This window comes from Eucalyptus grandis, chromosome 10, assembly GCF_016545825.1.
Source record: "Eucalyptus grandis isolate ANBG69807.140 chromosome 10, ASM1654582v1, whole genome shotgun sequence".
NCBI classification, from domain to species: Eukaryota; Viridiplantae; Streptophyta; class Magnoliopsida; order Myrtales; family Myrtaceae; genus Eucalyptus; species Eucalyptus grandis.
In genome coordinates, this window is record NC_052621.1 from 31,582,658 (window position 1) to 31,598,916 (window position 16,259).

General features: G+C 41.1%; 2 protein-coding genes and 1 long non-coding RNA gene across 3 annotated transcripts; 1 reads left to right on the forward strand and 2 right to left on the reverse strand.

The window, feature by feature from the left end:
- Window positions 1-2,226: 2,226 nt before the first annotated feature.
- On the reverse strand, window positions 2,227-3,390 carry LOC104422810 (putative F-box protein At1g65770). The gene has a single exon (XM_010035241.3). The coding sequence runs from the start codon at window positions 3,388-3,390 to the stop codon at window positions 2,227-2,229; it is 1,164 nt and encodes a 387-aa protein (XP_010033543.2).
- An 8,714-nt stretch (window positions 3,391-12,104) lies between these two features.
- LOC120288893 lies at window positions 12,105-13,064 on the reverse strand. The gene is made up of 2 exons (XR_005546800.1): window positions 12,942-13,064; window positions 12,105-12,829 (listed from the first exon to the last, which is right to left on the reverse strand). It is a non-coding gene; the product is annotated as an uncharacterized LOC120288893 (long non-coding RNA).
- Window positions 12,303-13,812, forward strand: LOC104422811 (ganglioside-induced differentiation-associated protein 2). The gene is made up of 3 exons (XM_010035242.3): window positions 12,303-12,746; window positions 12,997-13,261; window positions 13,390-13,812. The coding sequence occupies exons 1-3, from the start codon at window positions 12,623-12,625 to the stop codon at window positions 13,607-13,609; spliced, it is 609 nt and encodes a 202-aa protein (XP_010033544.2). The 5' UTR covers window positions 12,303-12,622; the 3' UTR covers window positions 13,610-13,812.
- The last annotated feature ends 2,447 nt before the right edge of the window (window positions 13,813-16,259 follow it).

A 16,259-nucleotide genomic window follows, 5' to 3' on the forward strand; every position in this document is an offset into this window, starting at 1 on the left:
TAAATAAATGCATCTTCAATGCGTATTCCAACAACCTGGTCAAGAGTTTTCGTCCAAAAGCTTTTATTTTTTATTTTTCACTTCATCTTCTTGGTTAAAAAAAAAACACTTCTTCTTCTTTAGGCATTAGAGTAAAGCCATCCAAATTGAGGCCTTATAAGGTGGTGCTCAAGGGCAGAGGGAGTAGCCGAAAAAACCGTTCGATTTGAGAGCCATGGTGAGAGGAAGGGACAAAGAAGGTGGCGTGGGCATCCCATTCGTAGTTGTGGTAGAAGATGAGGTTGTTGGTGGAGCGGCAGGCAGAGACAAGGGAGGTCGCCCCTTCTCGGCCCCAAGTGAGGCCACACGCTAGATTCGACGAGGGTTGGTCATAGGCTAGGCAAGCTCTTGCCCATTGCCGGTGAGTGCTTGTAGGCCCTCGCTGACCCTTACCGGTAGCTGGCATCATGATGCCCTTGGCAACTAAGGAGTGTTGCGCAGCCCTCGTGGGCCTTTGCCTGTGGTCATTGAAAAATGAAAAGGGAGAAAAGAGAGAAGGCAGATGGACATGATAGTTCCTGATTAGCATCAACAAAGAAGATGATGAATGGGGACAAACATGAGTGGGATCAAGAAGAAGATGAATAGGAGAAAAGGAAAACAAAAAAAGAATATTTTTTTGACAAAAATTCCCCTAGTTAGGCATCTATTCATTGGCCAACGAGCTAAGTCATTCTTTTGAGATTAAATGACTATTTCGTGTTTTACTTGAGACAAGCTCTATTTCAGATTTTTTTGAAAAAAAAAAGGGAGCATTTTAATCTTTATTTGAAAATTTTCCCAAAATTTATGGTACACCCTCTCTCCCCTCTCTCTCTCCTCTCTCTCTCTCTCTCTCCCTGTTAAAATGGCTCTGGAGACGGAAAAAAATTGGCGAATTGGTGCCCAATACCTTTCCACTCATTCTTGGTTTTCCTCACTTTTTGCAACCTCCACTCTGCTCAGTACTCACTCTCCTCCATGAAGACGCCTCTCTGCTCGTGAATCACTCCGCCCCCGCCGGTTGCCTATGCTGTCACCTCACCGGGTCCCGCCATTCCTTGTCGAAGCCCCATTGGCGGCTTCGATCCGTCCTCTACCACTCTCTCTCTCTATCCCGAGAAACGACTTAGCCCTACCATATTGCCCGGCAAACCACGCCTATGCCATCGCCTCCCGAATGCCCATTGGCAGCTCCAATTAGTCCTCCTACGGTGGTGGAACTCTGCGGTCATCTTGAAGTTTTGCTTTTTCTCTGGATAATAGCAAGAATTCTCCAGTGGAGTTTGATCAATGAGGTCCCTCCCATTAAAGTCGAAGGCAGGATAGTTGGTTGGGAAGGAGGTCAGCCATGGACGGTGCCTTTCCTATTTATTCTTAAGTCATATTATGTGAAATCCATGATTCGTTTGTTCTCCCTTACAGGCGGCAACTCATACACCAGGTCACCACCCTCTCCCTACTGTCCTCTCTTCAGGGCATTTTCCTGCTACTAGCTTGAAAACACTGGTAAATCTTCACACACGGGTGTGCTATGCAAAAGATAAAATTCAAAGGTGAGACACGGCCTCTTAAACATCCAATGTCCACGATGCTCGTAAGCATATGCACATGATGAAGAAGATTTTCACACGGTCCACTATGCCATAACCTAAAATTCTCCACCTGATTTCGCTTTCACATACGTGCCCGGAATTGATCGAGTTGACAAAGACAATAACGGGACATGGCATGGTGGGAGCAGAGACTAAATAGGCCAACTATATAGAATACATTTTCCCTTCAAAACTCAGCTTAAATGACAAGAAAGAGAAGCCATCTAATTATATAAGGGACACACCTATTGAATCATGGTTACATGAGAACCCGCCTGTAAAGAAGTGCAAACGACACAAGGGCAACGACTTTCATTTAAGCATATAACCTGCAACAGGTTCCATCCATGAGCATCGCCATTAAACATGATCATCCATCCACTCATGCCTCTTATCAGTCATCAAGATAACATTGCATTCCATCAGAATGCAAAACAAACATGCAAGCCCGCACAAACACACCCATTCACACTCATTCACACTCAACAGTGATCATTAAAGGTTGTAAGCAGATGCAAGTTTGAAAAAGAGAAACTCTTCTCTCTCTTTCCAACTAAGCAATTACAGGCCAGTTCTCATTGTATCTCATCTAGCTCACAAACTCTCCGCTAAATTAACTAAAACACCGGCTCCTCAAGTGAGCAGGACTCAGGGCGAACCCATCTGCATCTGGGGCGACCCAAGCTGGGGGCGGCCACAGGATCCTCAAGTGATCAGGCGAATGTGATGCCCTCTTGATGCTGCGATCCTCCATATTGAGGACTCGAACTTTCCACCAAGCGTTAATCTCTGTGAAATATATGCAGTTCCCCTTGCATCCTCCGAATCCTTTCACCGACACCGAGAAGCAACTGTAATCGCCCAGAAAGAGGGCAACATCACCGAGATTCCTTATCTCATCCCATTTTCCCCATTCTTGATTCAGCCGATAAACCTTAAAACCAGCAGCCTCCCTCACATCGCCTGCCTGAATCCCACTAAATCTACTCTCCTCGTCGAAATATCGATCCACCGTGTACAGATCTCCGCCCGACTCCACCAGATGCTTCCGGTCCCCGCCACTGCCGTCACCACAAACAGGAGGCGAGAACTGCACGATCTTAAAAGAAGGATCGATCCACGACACGATGCCAAACCTATCAACAACATAACACTGCCCTTTGTAAGCAATGAGATCGTCGTATCGGCAATTCGGATCGCCCAACCTATGCCAAACCTCGTCCCCATGTTTCCACCACGTCAATTTCCCTTCCCCGAAAATCCCGACGACCAAAGTCTCCTCCCGAACAGCCCGGGGAGGATCCGGAAGCGTGATCACCTTCCTTACCCGCCCAGGATATCCTACTTCGTCCTCTTCTATGAAATGACGTTCTACACAAATCTCAGTGACCCTATAATCCATCGTACACAAAACCTTAGGAAAGGTCCCACCTTTGAACGAGATGGGTCGCTTCGAGAGCGGATTGAAGAGCTGAACCCTGCCTCCACCACCAAGATCCTCCTTTTCTGCGATCTTGATCAACCAACCCTCGCGAGGAGACGGGGGACACCGCGAGTCTCTCGGGGACGTTGGCGGTGGCTCGAGAAGACAGACCGTGCGCTGACCGATGAAGCCCCCTCCGGCTCTGAGTTCGAACTCTGAGACGGGAGGTATCAAGGAACGCCACGACGAACAGACGCTGCGAAACCGGCAGACGTCCATGTGGGTGTCGAGCTTTTTCCCGATCATCGACCACAATTCCGTCGGGAGTTTCGACCACGAGACCGGTTTCTCCATCGCCTGAGAGGGTCCGGTGGTTGCAGAGAAACGCGAGGGCAGTTGGGATTCGAGTTTTTTTTTTTTTGTCAATCTGCTCTATTCTTATAATAATTCTCTCAGACTTTTTGTCCTATCTCTTTCCTTGCAGGTGAGAGTCGAAACCTATTTCTAATTCGTCCTCACTTCAACCTTGAAAAGATGGGAATTTGAGATTTCAAGTAATACCTAAAATATTAAGTGACTTTTAATATTGCACATGAGATATACGATAAACCAAGCAGTGATCGTGTTGACATGGGGCTCATACGCAAGATTATTCAAAGTTTATGAAGGACCATCTCTCTCTCTCTCTCTCCCTTTAAAATCGCTGGGTCACGGAGACACATAAAAAATGGCGCCCGGTACCTCTCCACTTAGTCTTGGGTTTCCCTCACCATTCACGACCTCGGCTCTGCTCCTTCTCCTCCATGAAGGTGCCTCTCTACTCATGAATCACTCCGCCTCTGCCTCCGCCGGTTGCCTATGCCGTCGCCTGCAGGTTCGATACGTTCTCTGCTGCTGTTTTGAGAATGACTCGGCTCTACTCTCCTGTCTGGCGAACCACGCCTATGCCGTTGGCTCCCGAAGCCCCATTGGTGGCTTTGATTCGTCCTTCTGTTGTGGTGGAACTCTGTAGTCATCTTGAAGTTTTGCTTTTTCTCAGGATACTAGTAAGAAATCTCCAGTGGAGTTGATCAATGAGATCCCTCCCATTAAAGTAGAAGGTGGGACAGTTGCTTGTGAAGGAGGTTAGCCATGGACGGTGCCTTTCCTATTTATCCTTAGTCGTATGATGTGAAGTGGATTCATCTGAACCCATGATTTTTGTTCTCCCTTACAGACAGCAATTCTGCCTTGACTTGGATGAGCGTGCTGTCTGCGAGTGTTGGGGCCTGCACTACATTTAGGAGAATCATCACTAGTAACCCTTTCATGTTTTTTGATAGCCAAAACAACATCCCTGCATGGATGTCTGGTATTTGTCTTTGGATGGTGCGAACTAGTGCATTTGTATTGACAATAAGGGTCGACCCCCACAGGGATCAACCTTGTAATTGCATTTGTGAACGGAATTGTCTTGCTATTTTCTTATTAGATCAGCAATCTTCAGATACGACAGGAGGACCACCTCCATCATGAATCTTTTACATTTCAAATGCAACCAGAAATCCAGGGGCAAGAAAGATGAAGACAGATGCAGTAACAATGGCCCAAATAAACGAGTGCCAACAATAGCTCACTACTAATTACTAAAATCCATATAAAAACTCTCCTACTTACAAGGGGAAAAAAGGAATAGTAATATCTCAGCCCCTAAAAGAATTACATAAAGTAGAGCTCCTCATAAGTTAGCCATGTTAACTCCAAACTAACTGAAAGGCGCCCCCATCCCTTAAAGTTCTCGCATTGACCCGAAAAACGCTTGAATTGGTCAGAGCAAAGAATGGTGCTCTTACCAGTCATATCAACTCTACTAGACTGCAGCTGTGCAACTGCCGACCTGAAAATTGACAAAGCATGTCATGCGCCAGTCGTCTCTTCACCAGCTAGTTTCCTTCTCTGTTCATGTTCCGCAACCTTATAATCCACTACTTATTGGAACAAGGCAGGGTCGAGCACACATTGCTCGCTCCCATAAATAGCAGCTTGGACACTAGCCGTTAACTTGGCCATTTCTCTACCTGAAATCCTTCTGTTTTAGCTGCGGCTTCCCTAATCACATCATCAGTCAATCCTTTAATCTCTATCTTCTGTTGTTGTTTCTTGAACAAATTCCTAAACCGTCCAGATTTTCTCGACCCAGCTTGAGCAATATACTCATCTATATATAGCTTTAGAAACTTAAACCGTTCCTCCTCCCCTGGTAGAGGGAATTCCAGGACTTCATCAATCCAGTCTGCTACAGCTGAATCAAGATCGCCGAGACGGTTTGTGGCAAGAACAAGAACAATGTCCTTAGACTGATCGCCTGTTCAAAATAGCGTTGCATTGAGTGCACTTCTTTGTGCTTCACTCATGTAAGTTATATTCCTCCTGCAATTATAATTTTGAGATGATCACTTGAGTTTGCATCATACACACTGATGCGACAAGTGAATGTCAATTCTTGAAATGAGCGAATACTTCAAGATCCTGAAGTTATGAGGATCGGCGGTGCCCAAGTTTGTAGAACATGTCGGTTAGTCTCCTGAATTCATTGGACGCAGAGGATGAATCGGAGCAGCCAATGCGGCTTCGGGAGGCTACAGCATAGGCGTGGTTCGCCGAACGAGAGAGTAGAGCAGAGTCATTTCCCGGAGTAGGGAGAGAGCGGCAGAAGACAAGTCAAAGCCGCCAGTGGGGGCTTCGACTGGGGACGCCGCGGGCAACTGGCGGAGGCGGCATCGTTCATGAGTAGAGAGGCGCCTTCGCCGAGGAAAGGGAGAGAGAGAGCGAGGGGAAAACCTGAGCGTGAATGGAGAAGCATCAGGTGCGATTTTTTTCCGTCTCCGTAACACAGCGATTTTAACAAGAGAGAGGGTCAGTAAAAAAATTTGAATAGTCTTCCGTGTGGGGCCCATTTGACACTTTTCGATTGCTGGGTGGTTTATTGTATATCCGCGTGGCATGTTAAACTCATTTAATATTTTCTTGTGATGCGTTTGCCATCCCAATTAAATAAGATCTATGCTCTTCACTTGTACCGACAATTTCCGCAACTTTTCAGAGAGCCAAACTGGATAGCCATTGTCTTTTTTTCTCTGTATTTTGTTGTTTATGTGATTTCATCACGAAACTTTTTTCTTGCAATCAAGTATTGTCAGCTACTGTTCAAAAAAAAAAAAAAAGTATTGTCAGCTAACATGTAATATCTTGTGTCTTCAGCCACCAACGAAATGGGAAGTTTAGAACTACTATGGTCTACCTAGTTGACTTTTCAAGACACTGTTTCAAACTTCATTACATTCCACCGAAAGCAATGCAATATGATGATAGGAAAAAAAAAGGGAAAATTAGTATAAATGTTTTACGAACTTTGATTTAATGTGAAATTTGGTTTTTGAAATTTTAATTTGTTTAATATGGTCCATGCACTTTAGCTCAATGTATAATGTGGTCCATGAACTTTAAAATTATTTAATGTGATTCCTGGACCTTTGATATATTTTCAAATTAATCCCTGAACTATATAAAAACGTTTAATATTGTTTATGAACTTGAATTAGTGGAATAATAACATTGAATATTTTCATATAGTTTAATAACTAAATTGAACATGTACCAAAGTTTTAGGAATTATATTGTATATATTACAGTTTTAGAAGAAAAAAAAGAAAAAATGCATAATATCAATTTTATGAATTTTTTTTCTAATAAGACGATTTAAAATGCTTGACATTATGATGTTTGGAGCTCTCTAATAATTTAACTAGGTCAATATTGGATTTTAACCAAATCAATGGTGCATTCCTTCAGCAAAGCGAATTTTTTTTTTACCTTATTTTGGAACTTTTGATTCAAAATAAATGCTATTCGAATGAATTCATGAGCCCTGACAACTTTTAAAGTGGTAGTAGTAAATAATTGATGAGAACTAGCAAATTCATAAGGCAATTATATTTTGTGCAATGACATAGCTTATGATTGTAGAATTTTGAAATTGAAAACTAAAATAACTCTGAATCAGAACTCATCATTCAATTTGCATTATGGCAAATTCCTTACATTAGTTGTGCGCTCACGCATAGTACACGTGGAACTTTCGCACTTTCAATTCTATCCAACTCTTGAAAATTCACAATCTTGACAATTTTTTCAAATTGAACCATGTTTTTGGACAATCAGGTCACTAATTTTCTGTAAGTGCAAAAATTGAGTTAATGGGACACCTGATGGAAAAGTTATGGCCAGTCAAACTTTGGCCAAATTTGAGTTAAAAAATGTATAATATTTTTTTTCCCAAAAAGAAAATTTCGTGTGAGATGATTTGAAATGCTTGACATTAAAATATTTAAAGATTTTGAATATCTAAAATTGACCAATCATGTCAATCGAATTCTAACCGTAGGTAATATTGTGATTGTATCGTTTCGATTTTTTTTTTTTAAGTCGAACTGTATTTTGGGAAGGATTGGGTCACGAGTTTTCCATAGTCACAAAAATCGAATCAGTAGGAAGAAAAAGTTATGATTAGTCAAACTTGGGCCAAATTTGAGTAAAAAAATGCATAATGTAATTTCTTTTTACATTTTTCCTAGTAAAATAATCTGAAATGCATTATGATATTTATAGATTTCTAATATCTAAAATACCATGCACGATAATGGGATTCCGATAGAACAAAATATCATAACCATTCGATCATTTCGTTCTAGGAAATTTGCAATCATAACACTTGTTCTTAAATTGAATTGTATTTGTGGAAGAATCAGGCCACGAGTTTTTCTTAGTTGCAAAAATCTAGTCAATGGTACACTGAATGAAAAAGTTATGACTGGTCAAAAAGAGAATATGTAATCGAAAAAAATGAAAAATTGAAAAAGTTGGATAAAAGGATGAACTTGAGGGACGGTGGAGACACCTAATCAAGGGTGGTGGTGAGGTTGACAAAGAGATTCGGACCTCGATATCAGCTTCTCCACATCCTAAGGTAGTTAACTATCTTGCACTATGTATAGTGTATGTTCCCATTTTTTTTTTTTCGAATAAATCATGTCTAGGACCTCGGAACGCACCCTTATTATAGAGAGAAAGGCGCTTTCTGCCACGACATTTGCACATTTAGATGCTACTCAAGATCTCTGTACTTGCAACCTACTAAATTTAATTCAATCTCTTTCGACCTCTTTAGATTTCTATTGATGATCATCCTTTGTTGTTGAAATTGATGAGGTAATTTTTATGTTTTGGTTTGGACGGATAAATAACTACCATATTCATTGTGGATATGACTAGCCGATTGTCTAAAAGAATTTTGCATTATGTGAGAAGAGGATATGAAGTTTGGTGTAGTTCATTATAAATGTAGAACTCAGGCCCGTTTGATTGCAGGTTGTTGACCATTCAGTTGTGCCTCCGCATAGAGTACTCAAGTGTATCAATAGCGTTAACACATGGTCACTCTCATGAACCCATTGGTTTTGATAAGTACTCAACGTTACTCAATTGTGCATATGCATTGGTCAAGTAATGGATGCAGTAGCTGACAATATTATTTAATCAATGCAGGATGAGAAACATGTGGAACTTTTTCACTTTCAATTCAGTCCAATTCCAAAAAAGTTAACAATACTGATCTCTTTTTTATAAAATTAAATCGCATTTTGGAACAATGATATCATGAGCTTTCTATTGATGCAAAAATCGAGTCAACAGGAAGCTAGATGGAAATGTTACGGCCGGTGAAACTTTGGCCAAATTTGAGTAAAAAATGCATAATATCATTTTTTTTATAAATATTCCAATAATATGATTTGAAACGCTTAACGTTATTATATCTAAAAATTTCTAATATCTAAAATAGACCATGCATGATTCTAATTGAACAAAATATCGTGATTTTTCGATTGTTTCGATTTAGGAAATTTGTAATTAAAAAAAAAAAAAAAACCAAACTGTACTATAGGAAGAATCGAGTCACGAGTTTTCGTAGGTGCAAAAATTGAATTAGTGGGACATCAAATTATGATCAATCAAATTTTGGTCAAATTTGAGTTAAAACGGCATGATATCATTTTTCTAAAATCTCGTTGATCAGATTTTTTTTTTTTTAAAAACATATCCCGCCATATGAATTGCACCTAAGAAAGCAAATCTCGAAATTTTATTTCAATAGAGATGTTGGGAGATTGATAGATACCAAAATCTAAATTCAAACACGAAAAGTTAGCATGTTATTACCATATAGTTCAAGTGAAAATTTTAGGTAATTTTCTCTTGAAAATCCCTCCATCCCTACAGCTTCGTTCTTAAAAGAGAGAAATTTGATCTTGCTTATGAAAGATGAAGGTATTAAAAAAAAATCATTTATTGAAAGGAAGGAGTTGAATGTGATAAATATATTTTCCTTAGGAGCAGTTGAAAATACTTATCCTACACAACAAAGAATCAAGTCTAGATTCTCTCCTCTCTTCCGCTTCTCAATCTTTCTTTATGGCTTTGATCAACCCTCTTCCGCTTCATCTTCTTTTCTTCCTCTCTTCTTCTTCCTCATCTTCCTCTTCTTCTTATCAGCTCATTAGCAATTCTTAGCAGCAAAAACCTTATCTTTATCATCCATTTTCAGTCGCAAAAGAGATCGACCTTGACCCCATAACGAACATACATTCTCTCTACGTTGGATCAAGAATGGGGTCAGAGGGATAAAAAACTACTAATTCATATAGAGTCATCAAATCGGCCCAACCAACAACCAAAGCTCTATGCATTGTTCACTATCAATAATGTACAATTAGATTTCGTGTATATTGCACCGGGAAATGCTTAAGTAATTGTCATTGTTGTTATTGCTGAGTAATGGTGGCATACATGCCACGGGATCTAATTGATAGAAAAGGTAAGAAAAAAGAATTCATTCCCTCCATTATTATGCTAGCATGAAGAGTGACCGTTATGCTATTGTCATCCTATTACAATGTACTAGATTTAATTAAATCTTTTTAGCTTCCTCGAATTTCTCCATATCGCAATCTACTAAATTTAATTCAATCTCTTTCAATCTTCTCGAATTTATCCATCTTATCCCTCACCATTTTTTCTGAATTTGATGAGGTAACTTTTATGTTTGGACTTAACAAAAGGGTTTGAATATTATGTGTGGAACTTTTTTACTTCCAATGCTAGAAAAAGACACCTTTTTAGAATTAAACAACATTTTTGGAACAATTAGGTAAAAAACTTTCCGTTGGTGCAAAAATAAAGTCAATGTGAAATTGGATGCAAACTTAGGTCAGACTTTGGGCAAATTTAAGTAAAATAATACATAAAATCGTTTTTCTAAAAAATTCCAATAACATGATTTGAAATATTTGACGGTATTAGATCTAGAAATTTCTAATATCCAAAATTGATCATTCACCACAATGGATTATAACTGAACAAAATATCATGATTGTCCGATCATTTCAATCTAGGAAATTCGTAATCATAACACTTTTTTTATAAATCAAACCGTACTTTTGGAATAATTGGGTCATGAGGTTTTTGTAGATGCAAAAATCAAGGTAATAGGATATCGGATTATGATCAATCAAATTTGGCCAAAATTTGATTAATCATATGACCTCTCATTAGAAGGATTTGATATTATGAGGTAATTTTTATGCTTTGACTTAACAAAAAGATTTGAATGGAGAGATGACTACCGTATCTGTTGAGTGCTTTGGGACCTTTTCATTGCTAATTTAGTCCAATTCTAAAAAAATGAACAATAATAACACTTTTTAGAATGGGATATGTGCAATGGAAGTTCTAAAATTTATCGGGAAAGTGCAATTAAGTCATAAAACTTGCAAAAAGTGCAATCAAATCCTAAAATTTATCAAATTGATTCAATTGACTTGATTTTTGCACCAATGGAAGTTCTAAAATTTGTGTAGCCACCTGTCTACGATTGGACACCGTAGATCTCGCCGTTGGGAGAGAGCTTGGGCGATATATTCAAAAGCCTCGGGATTACCTCTTAATCCTTAGGCCCACTACTTCTTCATTCATGGCCTATTTTTTTGTTTGATCGATCTCCCTTTCGTGTTCATTCATTTGACCTAAGGCAAAAGAGAAGTCATAGAAAGAAAGGTTCTTTCATGCATGCAGTGGATAATGGGCTGGCCTCCTAACTGGTCAAACTTTCAGCATAGTTAAGTAAAAAATGCATAATATCATCTTCTTTTATAAAACATTTCCAATAAGATGATTTAATAGAAAATGAACTAGTTAAGGAAAACCTTTTCCACTATTAGAAAAAGCACATTCAAAAGTTGGGAAAATATTTTTCACTTTTCAGAAAGTGAAAAGCATTTTCATAACTTCTTCCATTTTACTTTCATTCACCAAACATATTTTCCTTTTATTTTTATGTTTTCTTTTTAAAATTGAGTTTTAATTCTTTTCTTTTCTTTTTCTTCTTTCTTGACTTGTCATTGGCCACGGCAGTGGTCGGCGTCTGACCATAGACCAACTCGAGCCTTGCCTCAAGCCAGCGAGGCTCAAGCCTCGCTTGAGTTCGCCAAAGCCTTGCCGACCTCTAATGACCTTGGGTGAGGCTCGAGCCCTGCCCAACTCGCCAACCTCGAGCTAGGTGGGCCTCGAACGTTGCCATAATCTAGCAAGCTCGAGCCTTGCTGGCCTAGGGCAAGGTCGAAGCTTGCCAATGGCTGGTCACCGTAGTCGATGATTGAGCCAAGAAAGAAGAAGAAAAATAGAAAGAAAAGAAAAAAAAAGGAACGGAAAAAATAAAAAAATTAAAAGTTGATTTTAAAAATAAAAAAATTAGGAAAAGATTTTCCTTACCCAAGAATGGAAAATATTTTTTAGTTCATTTTCAAATTTCTATCGAACATCCGAAAATATGGTTATACTTCTTTAAAGTGGTGTCTTGAAAATGCCACATTTTATTATTTTTAGGATTCATATGAAAAATAATGTCTCTAGATTTAAAAATATGTCAATTTCTTAAGAAAAATATCTCGAGCAATGTGATAGAGCGGACACATCGGTAAGAGCCCAAACACTTTTCTCCATCTCTGCTTTCCTTCTCAACTTCAATTAGTCCTAAAACTACGGGATTAAAGTTGATAAAATTGCCGAACCATAATTACCCTCAATTATTTTTATAAATACGTATATGTATGTATGGATGTACGTACATAATCGTTCATTCACGTGGATGCATCCTTTGCGAAGTGGTGTTCACGGACGACGATGCGCCCCCACCTGACTCGGCCAATGATGGACGATCACCGAGATCGCGCCGCGGAACACGACGGCAGAGCACATCAACAGCGACCGAATCGCACTGGCCACAGTCGACCCAGAAAAAGGAAGATGCTTTCGCATATTCCTGTCTGCTCCGACAAGTCCTCTCTCTCTCTCTCTCTCTCTCTCTCTCCATGATCACATCTCTCGCACTTGTCGTCTCGCGTATGAATGCACCAGCCGCTCCTCGCACTGTTCGCCTAGCGCTCAAATTCACTTCCCACATAGCCCAAGAAGTCCAAGCAGCAGAGAAGCAACGATGTGCGCGGTCCTGTCTCGGGCCGAGCAAGAACAGCTGATCGAGAAGCTCCAGATCTTCAAGATCAATGGCCGGGACAAGCGCGGCCGCAAGATCCTCCGCATCGTCGGGAAGTTCTTCCCAGGTAAAAGATCCCCCTCGTCTAGTTCCGGCGCTTGGTCGAATTCAGGTTGTAATTCACGGCATGCATCTTCAATTATTCGCTATCTAGATAGGAATTGGATCCCGCAAAAGCAGAAAATCGTGGGTATTCAATTGCATGATGAACCGGAGGTCTCCTTAGTGAAGTTATGAGGAACTAGAGCTACTGGAAACTTACTAACGCGAGCGAGAGACATATTAACTGTTGGTGTTGATTGGCGTTTGGTCATTAGCTCGGTTCCTGAGCGCCGAGGTGGTGAACGAGTACCTGGAGGAGAAGATCTATCCGAGGCTGAGCAAGAAGCGGTTCAGCGTGGTGTACGTGCACAGCGAAGTCCAGAGGAGCGACAACTTCCCCGGATTCTCGGCGCTCCGATCCATCTACGACTCGATCCCGGCCCAGATCAAGGACAATCTCGAGACCGTCCACTTCGTCCACCCGGGCCTCCAGGCCCGCCTCTTCTTCGCCACCTTCGGCCGCCTTCTCTTCACCGGCGGGTGAGTAAAGAAACGGAATGCATTCCAATTATGCCCGGTCGAAGTCGAATCGGTTTCGAATCCCGATTTGCTTTGTGTTATCGAATGAAACATGAACAATTGGGTTGGTTCCCGTCGTGCGGTGGCAGGTTGTACGGGAAGCTGAACTACGTGAACCGGCTCGACCAGTTGTGGGACCACGTTAGGAGGGGCGAGGTCGAGATACCAGAGTTCGCCCGGGAGCACGACGAGGATTTGCAGTACCGTCCGATGATGGACTACGGCCTGGAGAGCGACCACGCTCGGGTCCACGGCGCACCGGCAGCAGATTCCTCGGTGTCCATGTACTCCATGCGGTGTATCTCGTGATCTTAATCGTGTCGTGCCGTGATGAACAAACAATTGTAGGTGCGGATAAGTGATGAAACAAATTCGGCCGATCCCAATCCTATCTTCTATCTCCTAAAGGCTATTGGGGGAGGCCACGTCTACTGCGTTTAAGCCTTATCCACATCTCGACATGATTTGTTAAATGACGTGAAATTGATAATGAAGTGCCTATTACACGTGTCCTGATGAATTTCATTTTAATTAGCACCACGGCTATAATATAATCATGTGATGTGACCATCAGATAAAAATATTTTCTTTAACAATTAAAATCCCGACCCTTATTCATTGGTTACTCGACTAAAAAGAGAATCTAGGCACGTTTCTCGTCCTCCACAAGCCTCGCATGATGCCTCGAGTTGAGTGCCGTGACTCGGGCTTATTTGAGGCGTATTATTTACAGTGGTGTTGGTCAAACGCACGTCAGCATAAAGTAGGGACATTTTGGAATTTTTATATTTTTCTTATTTTATGTAATTTTTAGATGAAGACAATTCAAGCAAGTCTACTAATGCTAGAATGGATGACAATAGTTGTGCCACCATGGCCGCGGGATTCAGCGCTCGTGAGGCACCATCAAGATCGGCGTTGTGTGGAGAGATGTGGCATGGGAAAAAGACTGGGAGAAGATAGTTGCGACGGAGGTGAAATGTGGCGTGCCCTGACAAGCGACGGCAGCCCGGTCGAATGGTGCGGTGCTGATATTGCCAAAGGGGACGGTGGGGGAGGGTTGGCGGACCACCGGCACGAGGCTGCGGGGGTCAAGAGGCGAAAGAAGAAAGGAGGCTGCGTGTGAGGGTTTGGTGGGATCTGGGTTGGGTTTGGTGTGGTGCGACCAATAATTGGTGGAACATGACGTGGGTCACAATTTCATGGATGAAACACTGCAACTAGTCTATATCAAAAACTAGTGTCCCAGTCGAATTAAACCTAAATTAACATGAAAAGGATGATTATTTGTGGGAGTGAAAAGAAAAAGAAAAGTCAAATTGCACTTATAACTTTGTCTGTTACCCTTTCTTTTCTTTACGTGGGGGCATTTGCCAAATTCCAAAGAAGTCAAGACCAAAAGATATAGGTTAATCAGTGCCTTCTTAAAGCCTCTCAAGGATGTCTTATCATCACCGCACTCTTCAGCTCATCTAAGTCTTTCGAAAGAAGGCGGTTCATTCATCGGCTCGGAACGGCACAAGCAAGAGCCAATTTGTTCCCCGTCGCGTTTCTTTTTCCAGTTTCGATGAGCTTGAGGCAGCAGACAAGGGCAACAATCTAGTGGTTCCTTGATGCTAAGCTTCTCTAGGATTGAGCAATAACTGGTTTTCCCACACCCAAACTCGGCGACTTTGCGCACAAGACGCCGATCATAGTCACTTGGGAAGATAGAATCCTCAAAGGGCCGAAAATGGCAAGGACGTCATCAACTGCCGAATAGCCGGTTTTGTGAATTAACGTAGGATTGCCTGGGCTTTCGCTTTGAACTCTCGGACCAGCCAGGCCATTATTCATCATCTTGACTATGAACATCACAAGATGGCCAAGTACAAAGTCACGAGAAAGGTGATGCCCATCAATTACCGACCCCACGGGATGAACATATTGGGACTTTTGTTCATAGCTGGCCAAGTCCTATTTGTCTTAGGACAAGACGTTAAGTCAAAAGAAGCTGGGAAGGAACAGATTAGTGTACAGTGTTTGTTTATCAACATCCTCATTTTTAATCGGAGATGATTTTAAGTAATTCGTTATCAGTTGATGTAATGTTAATAGTAATGGTAATGACAATCTTTTATCCCCTCGAGAAAGTCTTAGGTACATTGAATAATCAGCAATGTTCCGTCGGAATCTTTTCATAACGTCAATGATATTTTGACAGGGTTCACACTGACTTTGTAATATGTCTTTTTGATCTAGTTTGAGTTCGTCCGGAACATTATGCGAGCCCCAATCGCTTCCGCTCCAAAGCCCGCACAAATGGGCAGGGCGCAGGGCAAACTCGATGGAAAAATCGTGCAATACCATTGAATTAATCACCTGACTTGGCTTGAAGTAGGGCGCTCTTGGTTGTAGCCTGTGCCTCTTGCGATTACGATCCCTGGGGCTTCGATGTAATTCCGCTCCCAATTCTCATACAATCAGACCAGACACCGAGGTGGACCCATTCTCGCTTCTTACTTCAATGATAAGAAAGCTCCGATAGCTCTCGGACCCAAAAAGTCCAAAGAAACCTTTGGCCGAGAGACTTGAGGATGAAGTTGGATGACTGCTGTGATATTAGTGCGAGAACAAATAAGAGATTGTAGATAAATTAATATAAATTTTTAGAAAAATAAATGAAAAATAATAAAGACATTAAAAATTTATATAATTTGGTTAGAGTGTGGATACTTATATTTATGAAAGAGTTAGCAGTAATAATTCATTATAATTAGAGAATCATTATTCGAAATCATTTTTACATTAGGATGTTCCTCATATTGAAATTTAAGTCTAAATTCAAAATATTTATATATAAATAACTCAATTTAAATATAAACTCATAGCACGTAAATCAACGTGGCTATAATTCTCCTCGTACGGAAAAAATGAGGACGTCGGCGTTCTTCGCAATGCGGCTCTTCTCCAAGGAACG

What these genes read in the sequence shown, in the direction of transcription:
- LOC104422811 (XM_010035242.3), top strand. Translation starts at nt 12,623, where the DNA reads ATGTGCGCGGTCCTGTCTCGGGCCGAGCAAGAACAGCTGATCGAGAAG. An exon ending in CGTCGGGAAGTTCTTCCCAG is followed by an intron (nt 12,747 to 12,996) that starts GTAAAAGATCCC and finishes TTTGGTCATTAG; the next exon opens with CTCGGTTCCTGAGCGCCGAG. An exon ending in CGCCTTCTCTTCACCGGCGG is followed by an intron (nt 13,262 to 13,389) that starts GTGAGTAAAGAA and finishes GTGCGGTGGCAG; the next exon opens with GTTGTACGGGAAGCTGAACT.
- LOC104422810 (XM_010035241.3), bottom strand. Translation starts at nt 3,390, where the DNA reads ATGGAGAAACCGGTCTCGTGGTCGAAACTCCCGACGGAATTGTGGTCG.